The 13,028-nt window shown below is 50.7% G+C and overlaps 1 protein-coding gene across 2 annotated transcripts; it reads left to right on the top strand.

Moving 5' to 3' along the window:
• Positions 1–151: 151 nt before the first annotated feature.
• CHMP7 (charged multivesicular body protein 7) lies at positions 152–9,788 on the top strand. 2 transcript variants are annotated; one of them, XM_051811876.1, is made up of 10 exons: positions 152–513; positions 1,492–1,666; positions 2,983–3,168; positions 3,818–3,951; positions 4,327–4,375; positions 5,146–5,265; positions 5,730–5,828; positions 6,720–6,780; positions 7,231–7,395; positions 8,090–9,788. In XM_051811876.1, exons 1-10 carry the CDS (start codon positions 224–226, stop codon positions 8,152–8,154), a joined length of 1,344 nt encoding a protein of 447 aa, XP_051667836.1. In that variant the 5' UTR covers positions 152–223; the 3' UTR covers positions 8,155–9,788. The 2 variants fall into 2 exon arrangements, with proteins under 2 accessions (XP_051667836.1, XP_051667837.1); XM_051811877.1 differs by having other exon boundaries at positions 7,234–7,395.
• Positions 9,789–13,028: the final 3,240 nt, after the last annotated feature.

Raw genomic sequence — 13,028 nt, forward strand, 5'->3', positions numbered from 1 at the left:
ACGTCACGCATGACGTCACTCTCTGCCCTCCCCGGGGGATTTTTGGGCCCGTCCTGCCCGGGCCGTACCACCGCTCCCTCTGGGAGGGGGTGCCGCGCGGGCCGTACCAAGTGCCGCCGGAGGGGTGGCGCTGTCCCCGCGCAGGCGCCGTGCGCGGCTCCCCTGAGGCGGGCGGGCGGCCGGGCCGGGCGGAGGCCGCGGCCGGAGCCGGGGGCTCGCGTAGATGTGCAGCCCGGGGGGGGCCCCCCCTGGGCCCGCCCCGGCCGGCGACCTGCCCCCGGAGTGGGACAGCGACGACGAGCGCATGGCCTTCCTGTTCTCGGCCTTCAAGCAGAGCCGCGAGGTGAACAGCACCGAGTGGGACAGCAAGATGGCCTTCTGGGTCGGGCTGGTGCTGGCCCGCGGCCGCAGGAGGGGCGCGGTGAGGACCTGCCTCCGGGAGCTGCAGAACGGCTTCGAGCGGCGGGGCAGCGTCCCGCTGGGGCTGGGCACCGTCCTCAGGGAGCTGCTCAGGTAAAGGGGGGCCGGCGGGGAAAGGGGGGGCGTAGGGAGAGATGGATGCGGGTGGGGAGAGATCCCTGTGCCAGCGTGGGTGTCGGGAATTCTGCCCTGCGAGGCGCTGGCACAGGTTGCCCAGAGAAGCCGTGGCTGCCCCTGGATCCCTGGAAGTGCCCGAGGCCAGGTTGGAGCAGCCTGATCTGGTGGAAGGTGTCTCTGCCCATGGCAGGGGGTGGAATGAGATGATCTTCCAACCCAAGCCATTCCTGGATTCCGTTATTCCATGGCATAGGGGACAAGGCTGCTCCTGCCTGGATCTGGGGGACGCAGGGACAAAGATGAGAAGCCCCAGAACGGAGGGCACGGGGTGGGACTGGCTGATCTTTCAGCTCCCTTCCCACCCAAACCGTTCCAGGGTTCTGTGAACAGGGAGTCAGGGGAATTTGCGAGGCAAAGCTTGGCAGGGAGTCAGAGGAGCTCACCCCGCTGTTGTGGTGCCCCAGCTGCCCGTGGCACTGGGGATGTGACAAACTGGTGTTTGCATCCAGGTGTTTCGTGTGATGACATTAGAGCCAGGGAATGATGGCTTGAAGAGATTTCAGAACAGCAGCAGCTCTGTCTGTGATATCAAAATCACTAGATCTGAGAACTGCAGTTTAACACAGAATTGAAGTATCCTGGAATTACCAGTTGCCCCTTCCAAAAACTGGCCCTCACCATCGATTTCCTTGTGTGGTGCTTCATTGGTTTGGAGTCAGGAAACTGGGAGAAACTCGCGAAACTGGGAAAACAGTAAACACAAACAACCTGGAAATATAGTAAACAAAACATCCTTTGGGTCCAGAGGAAGCCTGGGAGGAGTGGAGACCTCCATGTCCTTCCATGCCCTGCAGGGAGATCTCAAACTTCAGCTGGACCTGGGGCTGGGGATGTACAGGATGTCCAGGGTTTAGACTGGCTGTGTTCAGTTCCACGTGAATATCTTTTCCCTAGACGTGGGAAGCTCCAGAGGGAGTCAGACTTCATGGCCAGTGTAGACAGCAGCTGGATCTCCTGGGGTGTGGGAGTTTTCATCCTGAAGCCCCTCAAGTGGACTCTCTCCAGCGTCCTGGGGGACAGCAAAATCCCTGAGGAAGAGGAGGTTCTGATTTACGTGGAGCTGCTTCAGGTGAGTGTTGTCGAGAGCATTCCCGAGGTTATGCATCTCCAGGAAAACCAGGAGTCATTTTATGTGCTGGGAAGGAGTTGGGTAGAGCTTCATTTGTGTCCCTGAGGTGTTGAAAAGCCTGGAGAGAGATGGATGGAGTAATTTGGGGATAAGAAGTAATTTAGATCTATAGATGCTGTTTCAAACTAACATAATAAAGATGATCCAAAAGCTGGAGCCCCTCTGCTCTGGAGCCAGGCTGGGAGAGCTGGGGGGGTTCTCCTGGAGAAGGGAAAGCTCCAGGGAGACCTGAGAGCCCCTTCCAGGGCCTAAAGGGGCTCCAAGAGCTGGAGAGAGTCTTGGGACAAGGGATGGAGTGACAGGACACAGGGAATGGTTCCCACTGCCAGAGGGTTAGATGGGATATCGGGAAGGAATCCTTGGCTGTGAGGGTGGGGAGGGGCTGGGATGAATTCCCAGAGAAGCTGTGGCTGCTTCATCCCTGGAAATGTCCAAGGCCAGCTCGGAGCAACCTGGGCTAGTGGAAGGTGTCCCTGCCCATGGCAGGGGGTGGCACTGGATGATCTTTAATGTCCCTCCAACCCCAACCATTCCATGGTTCTGTGATAGTGAGTTTTCACTGACCTCCAAGAACAGGGGAGGGGCAGAATTCCCTGTTTGTCTAGGAAGGCCAGCACTGTGCTGTGAGCCTGCTGTAAATCCCAGGCTGGAGTTCACTCCTGTGCAGGACACGAGAGGAGCTTGACATCCATCTGCTTTGGGCAGGGACAGGTGATGGGGCAGTTGCTGCCTGTCAGTCCTGTGTCCCCTCCAGCCCCACTCCCGGGGCATTTCCCTGCTCTGTCACTCAGAGCCTGTGCTTTCAGCTTGCCTTTCCCATGGGAATAGAACCCTTGGATCCTGTCACAGCCCCTTTTCTCTCTGTGTTACTAAAAATGAACCCCGAGACTTGCTGCTGTTGCAAGTGGGGTCTAAATTCCTGTGCCCGGCAGAAATGCAGGAAATCTTTAAAGGGAATAATTTTAATTTAGTTTAAGTAGGGGAGGGATTTCCAGGAAGTGCAGGTGGAGCCAACTTCTTGCCTGTGTGGTCCCTGTGCTATCCCACAGCGTTTCAGGGGATGGAAATGGTGTAGTTTTGGCTTCCGTGGCCAGCTGGATTATTTTCAAAGCGCTGCAGTTGCCTTGGGAAGTTTCACACGGTTCATTCTGAAAGTCACCGTGGCCCAAAGGAGGAACTGTCCCAAGTTTTCACCTCCAGTGTGTGTGGGAGGAGTGGGAGGAGCAGTGTGAGCTGTATCCCTGTTGTCCTTGCAGGAGAAGGCAGAGGAAGTTTATCGCCTCTATCAGAACTCTGCGCTCTCCTCTCACCCCGTCGTCGCCCTCTCCGAGCTCCAGTCCCTCTGTGCCAGTGTGTGCCCAGATGAAAGGACCTTCTACTTGCTGCTGCTCCAGCTGCAAAAAGAGAAGAGGGTCACGATCCTGGAACAGAATGGAGAGAAGGTACAGGGTCAAGGTGACTGCTTTTGGGTGGTATAACCCCTGTCTTGCATCCCATCTGCCTGGAAAGAAAACTTTATTGGTGGAACAAGGGTGTTCTGGGTCTGGAAGGGGTAAATTCCGTGTTCTCCAGCTCTGTAACAGGGTTGTAGGTGAGGGGAAATCCTCATTCTTGTGTGACAGGTTCTTCCAACGTTTTTAACGTTTCTTTTTTTAATTTAAGAGCTGAAAAGTTGTTAGGTCTGATCTGCCTGCAGGTTGATTGTTCCCGGTTATCCAAAGTAAAATCAGTCCGTGCCACTGGAGTCAGCCTGGAATTCCATTCTGTGTGAAGAGGTTTTTCTGTCAGTACCTAGATACAGGCACTCTCAGCTCTGAGACTGCATGTTTTCCTGCAGTGTCCTGAAGCCCTTGGAAGTGTGACATTCCCATCCACTTCCAGGACAGCTTTAAATCCTCGGGGTGCCCCACTGAGGCTTTTTGCTTTCACGCTGACGCTCCTCGATCCTACCTGGTTTAATGTCAGATCCCGTGCTGACTGGGGCATCCTCATCACTCCACAACAAGGCTTAAACTGGGAGTGGGAGAGCATCTTTTCCTCGCTTCCAAGTGAAGGGATTTTGGGAGCTCAAGCCTGTGGCTCTCTTGGCAGATCGTGAAGTTTGCCCGAGGTCTCCACGCCAAGGTGTCCCCGATGAACGACGTGGACATCGGGGTGTACCAGCTGATGCAGAGTGAGCAGCTGCTGTCACAGAAGGTGGAGTCCCTTTCCCAGGAAGCAGAGAAGTAATTTTTGGGGAAGGGTGGTGGGGAACAACGTCTGTGTGATGTAGAACTCTGTGGCATAATTAGAAGCTGCTTTCTCTGTGTTGTTCTTTTCCTGTTTGTGTCCCAGCCTTGTGGTAGGGCAGCTTTCCCAGTCTTTGTTCCCTATCCCCATGAAAACAAGGTGCAGTGAATGGGTGTGAGGAATGTTTGCCAAGATTTGGAATGCGTTCAAGGGCTCCTTCTGGCAATCAGCAACCATTTAAGGGTGGTTGTATCCCAAATGCACCCTCACTGGTCACCTCAGGATCAGAGCAAGGCACAGAGGGTGGTTTCTGCTTTGTAAAATCACTGCTGGCAAAGGAATGAGTTTCTTTTCCTTCTTGAATCTTCCAGGTGTAAAGAGGATGCCCGGAGTGCTTGTAGAGCTGGGAAAAAGCAATTGGTGAGTGGAAGTGCAAGGGAGTTGTCCTTGGAGCTGGTCCATATCTGCAGATTACGACCAGAGTTAGACACTGTGGGTTGAAGGGGTGGTTCTGAAGCCTCCTTAAGGTGAAGAAAAGGATATTTTTATCCAGAGTGAAGGGAAATGGAGATAACTCTTCAAAGCAGCTGGTGTGTGTGTGCCTCAGGGATTGCTGGCTTTTTTATGACACTTTCACTCAATGTCCTGAGTTGAAAGGGACCCACTTAGATCATCAAAGTCCAACTCCTCGCCCTTTTCTTCTTTAATATTTTTTTATTTGGCAGTTGATTTTTTTTTTTCCTTCACAGACCACTGTGATTTCTGAACAAAATTTGCACCAACACTACTACATATTTCACAATCTTCCTCTGCTTTTTCCTGTATAATGCAACATGCTAATTTTTTTTTAATCAACATGAAAACCCCCCGGATTTGCTTTTTTTTTTGAAGGGGACGTCAGCCACCAGGAATCTGAGCAGTTGCAGGTGCCAACTGGCATATTTTAATATGGCCTGGACCTTTCCAAAGTAGGAATCCAAGACTCCTCTGCTTCTGAGCAGTGATCCAGGAATACCTGAGTGAACCCCTGGAGGACACTTGTTTGTCCCCCGTCTTTTAGAGCTTCCTCCAAGTTTTCTCATAGTGGGAATAAACTCAGGGACTTGAAGACTCTTCATATTTGTGTATAAACATGTCCTAACAGCTCCCCCTGTGTTTGGCTTGTGACCCAAGCTGTGTCTCTCCCCCAGGCTCTGAGGTGCCTGAAGTCCAAGCGGAGGACGGAGCGGCGCATCGAGGAGCTGCACTCCAAGCTGGATGCAGTGCAGGGAATCCTGGATCGGATTTACGCCTCCCAGACCGACCAGATGGTACTGGGCTCCTTTTTATCTTGTGCTTCTCACTTCAGCCCCTCTCCTCTCACTCCTGGTGCTTTAGCTGCCTGGCAGAGCCTGTGTCTGAGGGGTGGGACTTTATTCCCAGAGTATCCCCCTGATTAAACCCACTCCTGGCTCTTCTCTGCTCCAGTGATCTCTGAGGGTTGGAACTTTATTCCTGGAGTATCCTCCTGATTACACCTGCTCCTGGCTCCATTCTCTGCCTTGATGATCTCTGAGGGCTGGGACTTTATTCCTGGAGTATCCCCCTGATTAAACCCACTCCTGGCTCCATTCTCTGCTTCAGTGATCTCTGAGGGGTGGGACTTTATTCCTGGTAAACCCTCTCCTGGCTCCATTCTCTGCTTTGATGTTTCTTGGAGGGTCTGGGGAGAAGCTTCTTGATTGTTCTTTGTCAGCAAGGTGCATCTCTTTCTCTTCTGTATTTTCATTTATAGGTGTTTAATGCCTACCAGGCTGGGGTGGGAGCTCTGAAGCTGTCCATGAAGGATGTGACTGTGGAGAGGGCAGAGAACCTGGTGGATCAGATCCAAGAGGTACTGGAACAAGCCTGTGAATTAATTAAACCCAGATATTTATGCTGAGGCTTCTGGTGCAGTGTAGTTTCTTTATGTCACCAAAGCAAACTGACTCAATTTTGATCTCAGAGCTCAGCAAGAAGAGATTTGCAGAGAACTGTGGGTTTGATTTTGTGTATTTACATTAAATCTGTACATTTCTTGTGGTTTTTTTTGCTCAGCAGTATTGGGCAAGCACACAGCTCTCCTAGAAAATGTTCAGGTGTGTTTAAAAAAGAAATATAAGTCAAACCCTTGGAAGCTGGAATGCAACTACAGGCATAAAACAGCTGCCTGACCCATCATCTTGTGCAGTTCAGTGAGGGAAAGGAGAGGAGTTAATTCTGAGTGAGTTAAAATGAATCTGTCTGCATAAGCTGGTGTGAAAAACAGCAAAGGATTAATTTTTGGTTTTTAGCAGTGTCAGCTCAAATTGTGGCTTCAGCTCATGAGCTGAGGGGCTGCAAAGTGTTGTAGCTGAGCTGTGTTGGACTTCAGCTTCCTCATTTTGTAGCTAATATAATAATAAATACTATATTAATATATATAACATTATTATATATAATAATATTGTAGCTAGGCTGCAATATAAACTCATTATTTATGTGAAAAAGCTCAAATGAGAGGATTTTTGGTTTTTTTTACTTTTACTGTGAAATTGTGATTCAGGTTTGATCCTCAAATCTCCCACTTGGCCTTGTAGCACTTTATTAAATAATCTTCCTGTTATTCCTTTTGCCAGTGAAAAACCAGTCATGATGGAAGTGTTCTGCTGCTTTTAAGTCAACTTTTGAATTCTTTTTGCTATTTCTGCTTTTGACAAAGGCAGAAGTTCATATTCTACATCCAACTCTGTGTGTTTTTCCTCAGCTTTGTGACACTCAAGATGAAGTAGCCCAGACTCTGGCTGGAGTGGGGATCAATGGCCTGGGTATGTCTTGGGGTTCTTATCCTTTGCTCCTCCCTTCCCTGCTGTCCTCCTTTCCCTGCAAACTGGGATTTGGGCCTCTCCAAACCCTTGTAGGCTCCAGTTGCTGCTGGATCTCAGCTCTGAGTTGTGTAATGTTGATTTAACTCTATTTTTAGAGCGGCTGCTGCTTTGTTTTTGAAGTGAGGAGCTTTTTCCTCTGGCCTGGGTGTTGCTGCAGCTTGTTTGTCTCTGCTGGGATGTGCCAACACTCCTTGGCCTCCGTGCAGAGGTTTTTCTGATGGGAGAAATCCTTTTCCCTGAAATCAGCCCTGGATTTTTCAGACCTTTAGAGGAAGCACAGGAAGTTCCTCACGAGTAGCAAGGGCTGGGAGCAATAATACCTGGGTTTCACTCAGATTTCCACCTGTGCTGGGTTAATTCTTCTTGGATCTGAGTGTTTTCTTTCACCAGCAGAGATGGACACTGAGGAACTGGAGAAGGAGCTGGACAGTCTCCTCCAGGACTCGACCAAGGAGCCTGTGGATCTGCCTCCTGTCCCCCAGAAGGTGCTGAATCCCCCCATTTCTGATGCTGAGTTGGAAGCTGAGCTGGAGAAGCTGACAGTCTGTGATGGAGGTAGGGATGGCAGCAGGCCCTGGGGGGACCTGGGGCAGCCTTGCAGAGCAAAAGATGTTTAGCAGAACTAAAGTCTGAGTCTTAAAAGAACTGCCCTCTGCTAGGAATTCTGCCATGGGCTGGAGGGAAAAGGAAAAGGCTCTGGGAGGGAGCTGCTGCTTGGATTGATTAATTTTTCATCCTCATTTAACAAAGGCAGGCAGTGTTCAAAGGGATAAATTAGATAAATTGTCAGGCAGTGGGCATCTTCCCTGTCCTACAATGCTGGCTGTGTCTTATGTGGTACAGGTTTGAGGTCTGCTTGAATTTATTTATTTCTTGATAAGTAAATAAACAATAAGATTGATAAATAAATAATATTATTTATTGATGATCTTTTTGGGTCCCTTCCAACTCAGGATATTCCAAAATTTAGCAGCAGTGAGTGACCAGAGCTTGTGGGCTCGAACTGCTTGCTGCACTTTCCCTGGATCTGTCTGGAGGAATCTCTTGATGAACAATTACACAGGACTGTCCATGTAGTTTTCTTCCTATCTGGGCAGCTGATAATCCCAGTTTTCAGAGCATCCCTTGTCAAACGTGTTTCCAAGAGAATGCAGAGCAGTGAAGTGCTGAGACACTCTGGAATTTTACTGGTTGGTTGTGGATGTGGTTGATAAAACCTGACCCCTTTCTGTTGCAATTCTCTTTACAGATTTGGCACAAAAGGCTGCAGCTGCTTCCTCTGAACCCAAAACAGCTCTGGGACTGAATCTCTGAAGACCCAACAGAATCCTGTTGCTGCTGTTTGGGAAGTTGTCTTAAGGTTCCTTAACTCATGACTAGAACTTCTAAGGAGAGGAGTCACTCTCTCTTCCTCTCCATGGATATCACTTTGCTCAGCAACAGGATCTCCTGCCATGACAATCCACTCTGGAACTGGCCCCAGCTGGTGTTTGTCATCTCTGTGCCAACATCTGCACTGGTCTCAACCTGACTGGTGACCCCAAGTCGCTCTGACATCCAGTCTTCCCTCCTGGGAATACAATTCCAGTGAAGATAAACTCTTCTGTGTCCATAACAGTGCTCAGTTTTGGTTTGGTTTTGAGTTGGTTTTTTTTTCTATTATTTTTTATTTTATTTTATTTTATTTTTATTTCTCTTCCTTTGCTGTGGCTGATGTTGAGATCCTGAGTTGCAGCAGTGTTGCAGTTGCTCAACATTTGGCTGCTTTGTGTGGTTGTTTCGAACACTTAGCACATAAATCCCGACCTTGACGTTCCTGCAACAAGCTTAAAACACCCGGTGATAGTTCTCCCCCTCCCTGTGTGTATCTTTGCACGGTCGTGGACAACTAAACACTGTAACTGTTACGTTTGTAGGAGATTTGGCTGCTGCTCCTCCTACAGGGCAGCGATTGCAAGCACAAGACAAAAGAATTCCTCTTTCTGTAATGACATTAAGGCCTTAAAAGGGAGACCTGCAAAAGATTTCGGTGGAGGAGTTTCAGGCCCTGTCAAAGGCTGGGGGTTGCTGTTAATCCAACTTTTCTGCTTGCTCTTACTTGAAATTCGAGCTGTTTGCCGATTTTTTTTTTTATCTCCCCTGTTAGGAAAACTCCTTGAGAGCTGCAGGGTGATGTGCTGGGGGTTCCCCTGGAGTGATTTGGGGGTGAGGAGAAGGGATGCACTGTTCCCCCTCTGGGAGAGTGCAGCTTCACAGCCTTGCCTTTGCCTTCAGCCTTGCTCCTGCAATCCCCTGAGGTTCTGTGGTACCAGAAAGCCCCAACCCCAAACTCTCTGAATGTTTTTAATGCACAACCCCCCCTGAGCACACCAACTGCAGCTGGTTTGGGGGCTGCCTCTGCCCCCTCCTCTTTTGCAGGTCACTTTTTTATCCCTCGTGTGTGCACGTGGAAGAGCAGGAATCCTGATCCCCGAACAACTGAACTTCCAGGAGGGGAATGTGCTCTTCCCTGGGCTCTCTGCACAGCCTGTGTGTGTGGCAGGGGAGGGACTGGCTGCCTGCTGAAGGATAACCAGCCCTCCCCTCCCTGCACCTCCCCCTGACTCGGAATGTATCCCCCTCAGCACTTCCACAAACTGCCTCTTGTCCCAACATCCCTGTGGATGGGGGCCTGGGGGAATGGGAACCAGGGCTGGACTTCCCACATCCCTTGAATTATTTATTTGCCACCCAGCTTCAGCCCCAGAGGACAGGGAGGGAGGTTGCAGGTGTCCCCAGGGTGCTGCCTGGGCTGGGGCTCCACTGTCACTTTGTTCACGAGTGCAGGCTCTGCCAGGGAAGGTGTCCTGGATCCAGCTCACAGTTCACCCAGGCTGTACATGGAATTATGTAAAATGACTTGAAGCTCTGTATTCCTTTCCTTTGGAAGTAAACAGGAGAAAAACCTCTGTGTTTTCTGCCTACTTGTAAATAAAGGGGAGGGGAGGACCCATCCTGTACCCTCGGTGCTTTCCCTGTTCCAGCTGCTGCCCCTGTGAAACCTGGCTGCTGAAATCCCAGCCCATCCCTGGGCTGTTTTGCCAAAACCCAAACTGAACAACTGCTCTACCAGAGTGATTTCCCTGAGTCTTTTCTCTGTGTTTAAAAAAGCCCACCAGTGTTTAATAATTGGTCTTGTTTCCACTGAGTAGCCTGTGCTGGTTTTTGGGCTGGACAGCCTTCATTTCTAGCACCATTTGGGAAAGACTTGCTGCTTTTTCTTATCTTTCCACTTCTTTTTCCCCACTGTGCACCCCAAACCTGCAGTTTCAAGGCTCACACAGGTCACAGTCCTTTGCCTAAACCACCCTGTTCTGCCCATGGAGGAAACTGCTGTGCCAGGAAGTCAGTTCTCCTAATTAACCCCCTGGTTTTGGACCAAACAGTTCCAAAAGCTGATCCTGGGCCAGTTTTTACCTGTTCTAATTGGAATTAAGCAGCACAGACTGGGAGCCTGGGGCTGGTTTACCCTCTGCCTAGAGAAAATCAATCTAAATGGAGTAACCTGGTGTGTAAATTCAAACCAAATTACTCCTCCTTCCCTCTGATGCCCCGATGCCTGAAGGAAGCTTTGAATTTCCAGGCTGTTAATCCCATTTCCTCTGGCTTTGACCCCAGCTGGCACGTTGGAGAGCTCTCATGGGTTTTTTTTTTTTGCAGGGCTCAGGCCTTGCTTCAAACCTGGATCTTTGCTTTTCAAACCCCTCATTTCTCCCCTGCTCTCAGGACTTGTCCCTTCTCTGCGAGTCCAGAGGGATTCCTGCAGGAATAACCACTCTCCTGGGATTCTGTGATGCATCTGCCTGTGCCAGCCATGCTGGAAGAGGCATTTTGGAGTTAAAACCCGAGCAGCTGCTGCTTGATTTCAAGTGGCTGGTAATTTTCTTCCTTTGATGCAAAGTGGGATGTAATCAAGATGGCTGAATGGAGAATTTTTAAGTGTATTTTGGTGAGACAGCAGGGAAAGGAAATCAAGGGCAGCGTCGTGCTGGGTGAGGAAATTAAATATAAAAACCTAGAGCTGAATTGCCACCAAACTGAAATATTATCAGATTGGAGTGCTGTTTAAAATAGTACTTAACTCGAGTCTTAGAAAAAAAATAGCTGCTGAAAAAAAAAAAAGGGAATGTAGCAACTGTTTATTATAATATAAAGCACTGAACAGTTTTATCTGTGGAGAAGATTTGGTCCTGCAGGCAGAGGAGCTGTCTGTGAGCACGAGCCTGTGTTTGTTTGCCTGTGACAGCAGAATTAACAGTGATTTCTGCATTAGGTGCACTCCAAGATGTGCAGGAGTTGGGTGATAAATTGGATCCCTTCCCATCCCATCTTCCCCCACCAGCCCAGCTTTGGAATTCTGCTCCAGCCCAAGTTGTGTGCGAGGTCCTTTCTTAGATGGGTTGTGCCAGGAGAGGTTTAGATTGGATATTGGGAAAAAAACCATGTCCAGCCCTGGCACAGTGGCAGTGGTGGAGTCACCATCCCTGGAATTGTTAAAAAACCATGGATGTGGCACTTGGGGATGTGGTTCAGTGCTGGCCTTGGCAGTGTTGAGTTCACAGTTGGACTTGATGGTCTTAAAGGCCTTTCCAACCTTAACAGTGTTATGATTCTATATTTGGAAGCTCCTGAGGAGGAGGAGGAGGAGCTGCCTTGTGCCTCGAGGAATGATTTCCTGGAATGCCTCATGGCTTCCCAGGTGCCACCTAAATGTGCCAGGAGCTCCCACTCCAAAACTCTGCTGTGTGCCAGGTCACCTGCCATTGCTGCTCCTCCCTTAGATCCCCCAAATTTTCGTGTCCAGTGCAGGGATTAGGAGGAAAATGCCCTTTGGGGCAGAGAGGACAGTGTGGGTTAGTGCTCTGCCAGGGTCCTGGGCAGTCATGAAATCATGACTGAGCTGGGAGGGACCCCCAAGGATCATTGATCCAACTCCAGCAATCCCACCCTGTCCCGAGAGGATCATCCGAACACTCCCGGAGCTCCGGCAGCTCTGGAGCTTGTTCGGTGCCCAACCACCCCTGGGGGAAGGACCTTTCCCTGAGCTCCAACCTCACCCTGCCCTGCCACAGCTCCGCGCTTTTCTGCAGGAGCCCTGGGGAGGAATTTCTCCCCAGAATTCCCGAGGGAAGGCGCTGATCCATGAACCATCTCCTGGTGCCATCTAGCCGCTCTCCCTGGGATCGGCCCTCGGCAGGCGCGGGCTGCAGACGGTGGAACTAATGAGGCTTTAATTAAACAAAACCCCGGCCAGCCGATGCCGTGACGTGCTGGCAACGAGTGTCGGGGACACCCGAGCGCGGGGTTTGCTTTGGGGGCTGCGATTATTCCAGGGAATAATCGCGCCCTGGTTGGGAATCGCTCCCGGGCAGCTCCTGCTCCCTCCGGGCTCCTGCGAACGCCGGGTCGAGGGGTCAGGGGATGGAATCCGAGTGTCTCTGTGTGTGTGGTTTGGCTGCTGCTCCCTCCAGGAGCGGGGAAGGGGCAGGGAGAGCCCCAGGGCATGGATTGGGCACGGCCAGGCTCAGGGGGAATTAAGGAACGGGGAGGGAATTAATGCTGAGCTGCCTCCCTGTGTGTCCAGGGTCATCTGCAAACCTCGGGCTGCCCTTTCCCACCTTGGCCAGGGCACCAGTGAGGCTCCTCTCAGCAGCAGGTCCCCGTTTAAGCAGCTGCCCCAGAGGCAGCACTCAAGGGAACGCCTTGGGAAGGACATTTCTTGATCAAATGACTTTTCTTGAAGGACATTTCTTGATCAAATGACTTTTTTTGAAGGACATTTCTTGATCAAATGAGCCCTTTTTCTGCAGAGTGGCTACAAAGTGCTGGATTCCAAAGCTAAACTGAGCCTTAGTAGGTCACAGCTGGCTCCTAACCCCGTGGTTTTCCTCCTGAGGTAAGAGGGGAGAGTCTTGCAGAGCCGATGGCTTGTGAGTCTGGGGTTCAGCTTTGTGGGGGAGGAGGAGCAGTGGTTTTAGGGGGGATTCCCTGCCTGTTCCTCCAGAGCATCCCCCAGCTCTGCAGCACCACGGTGATGGCACACCTTTGATGATCACACTTAATTAAAAGCTTACCCAGGTGGTGTTCAGCACCCTCAGGGGTCCCACACGTAACCTCCCCTGAATAAACTGAAACTTTGGTGTGACAGT

The sequence above is a fragment of the Manacus candei genome, unplaced genomic scaffold (assembly GCF_025592945.1).
Source record: "Manacus candei isolate 608988 ecotype Guabito, Panama unplaced genomic scaffold, ASM2559294v1 h1tg000084l, whole genome shotgun sequence".
NCBI lineage: Eukaryota > Metazoa > Chordata > Aves > Passeriformes > Pipridae > Manacus > Manacus candei.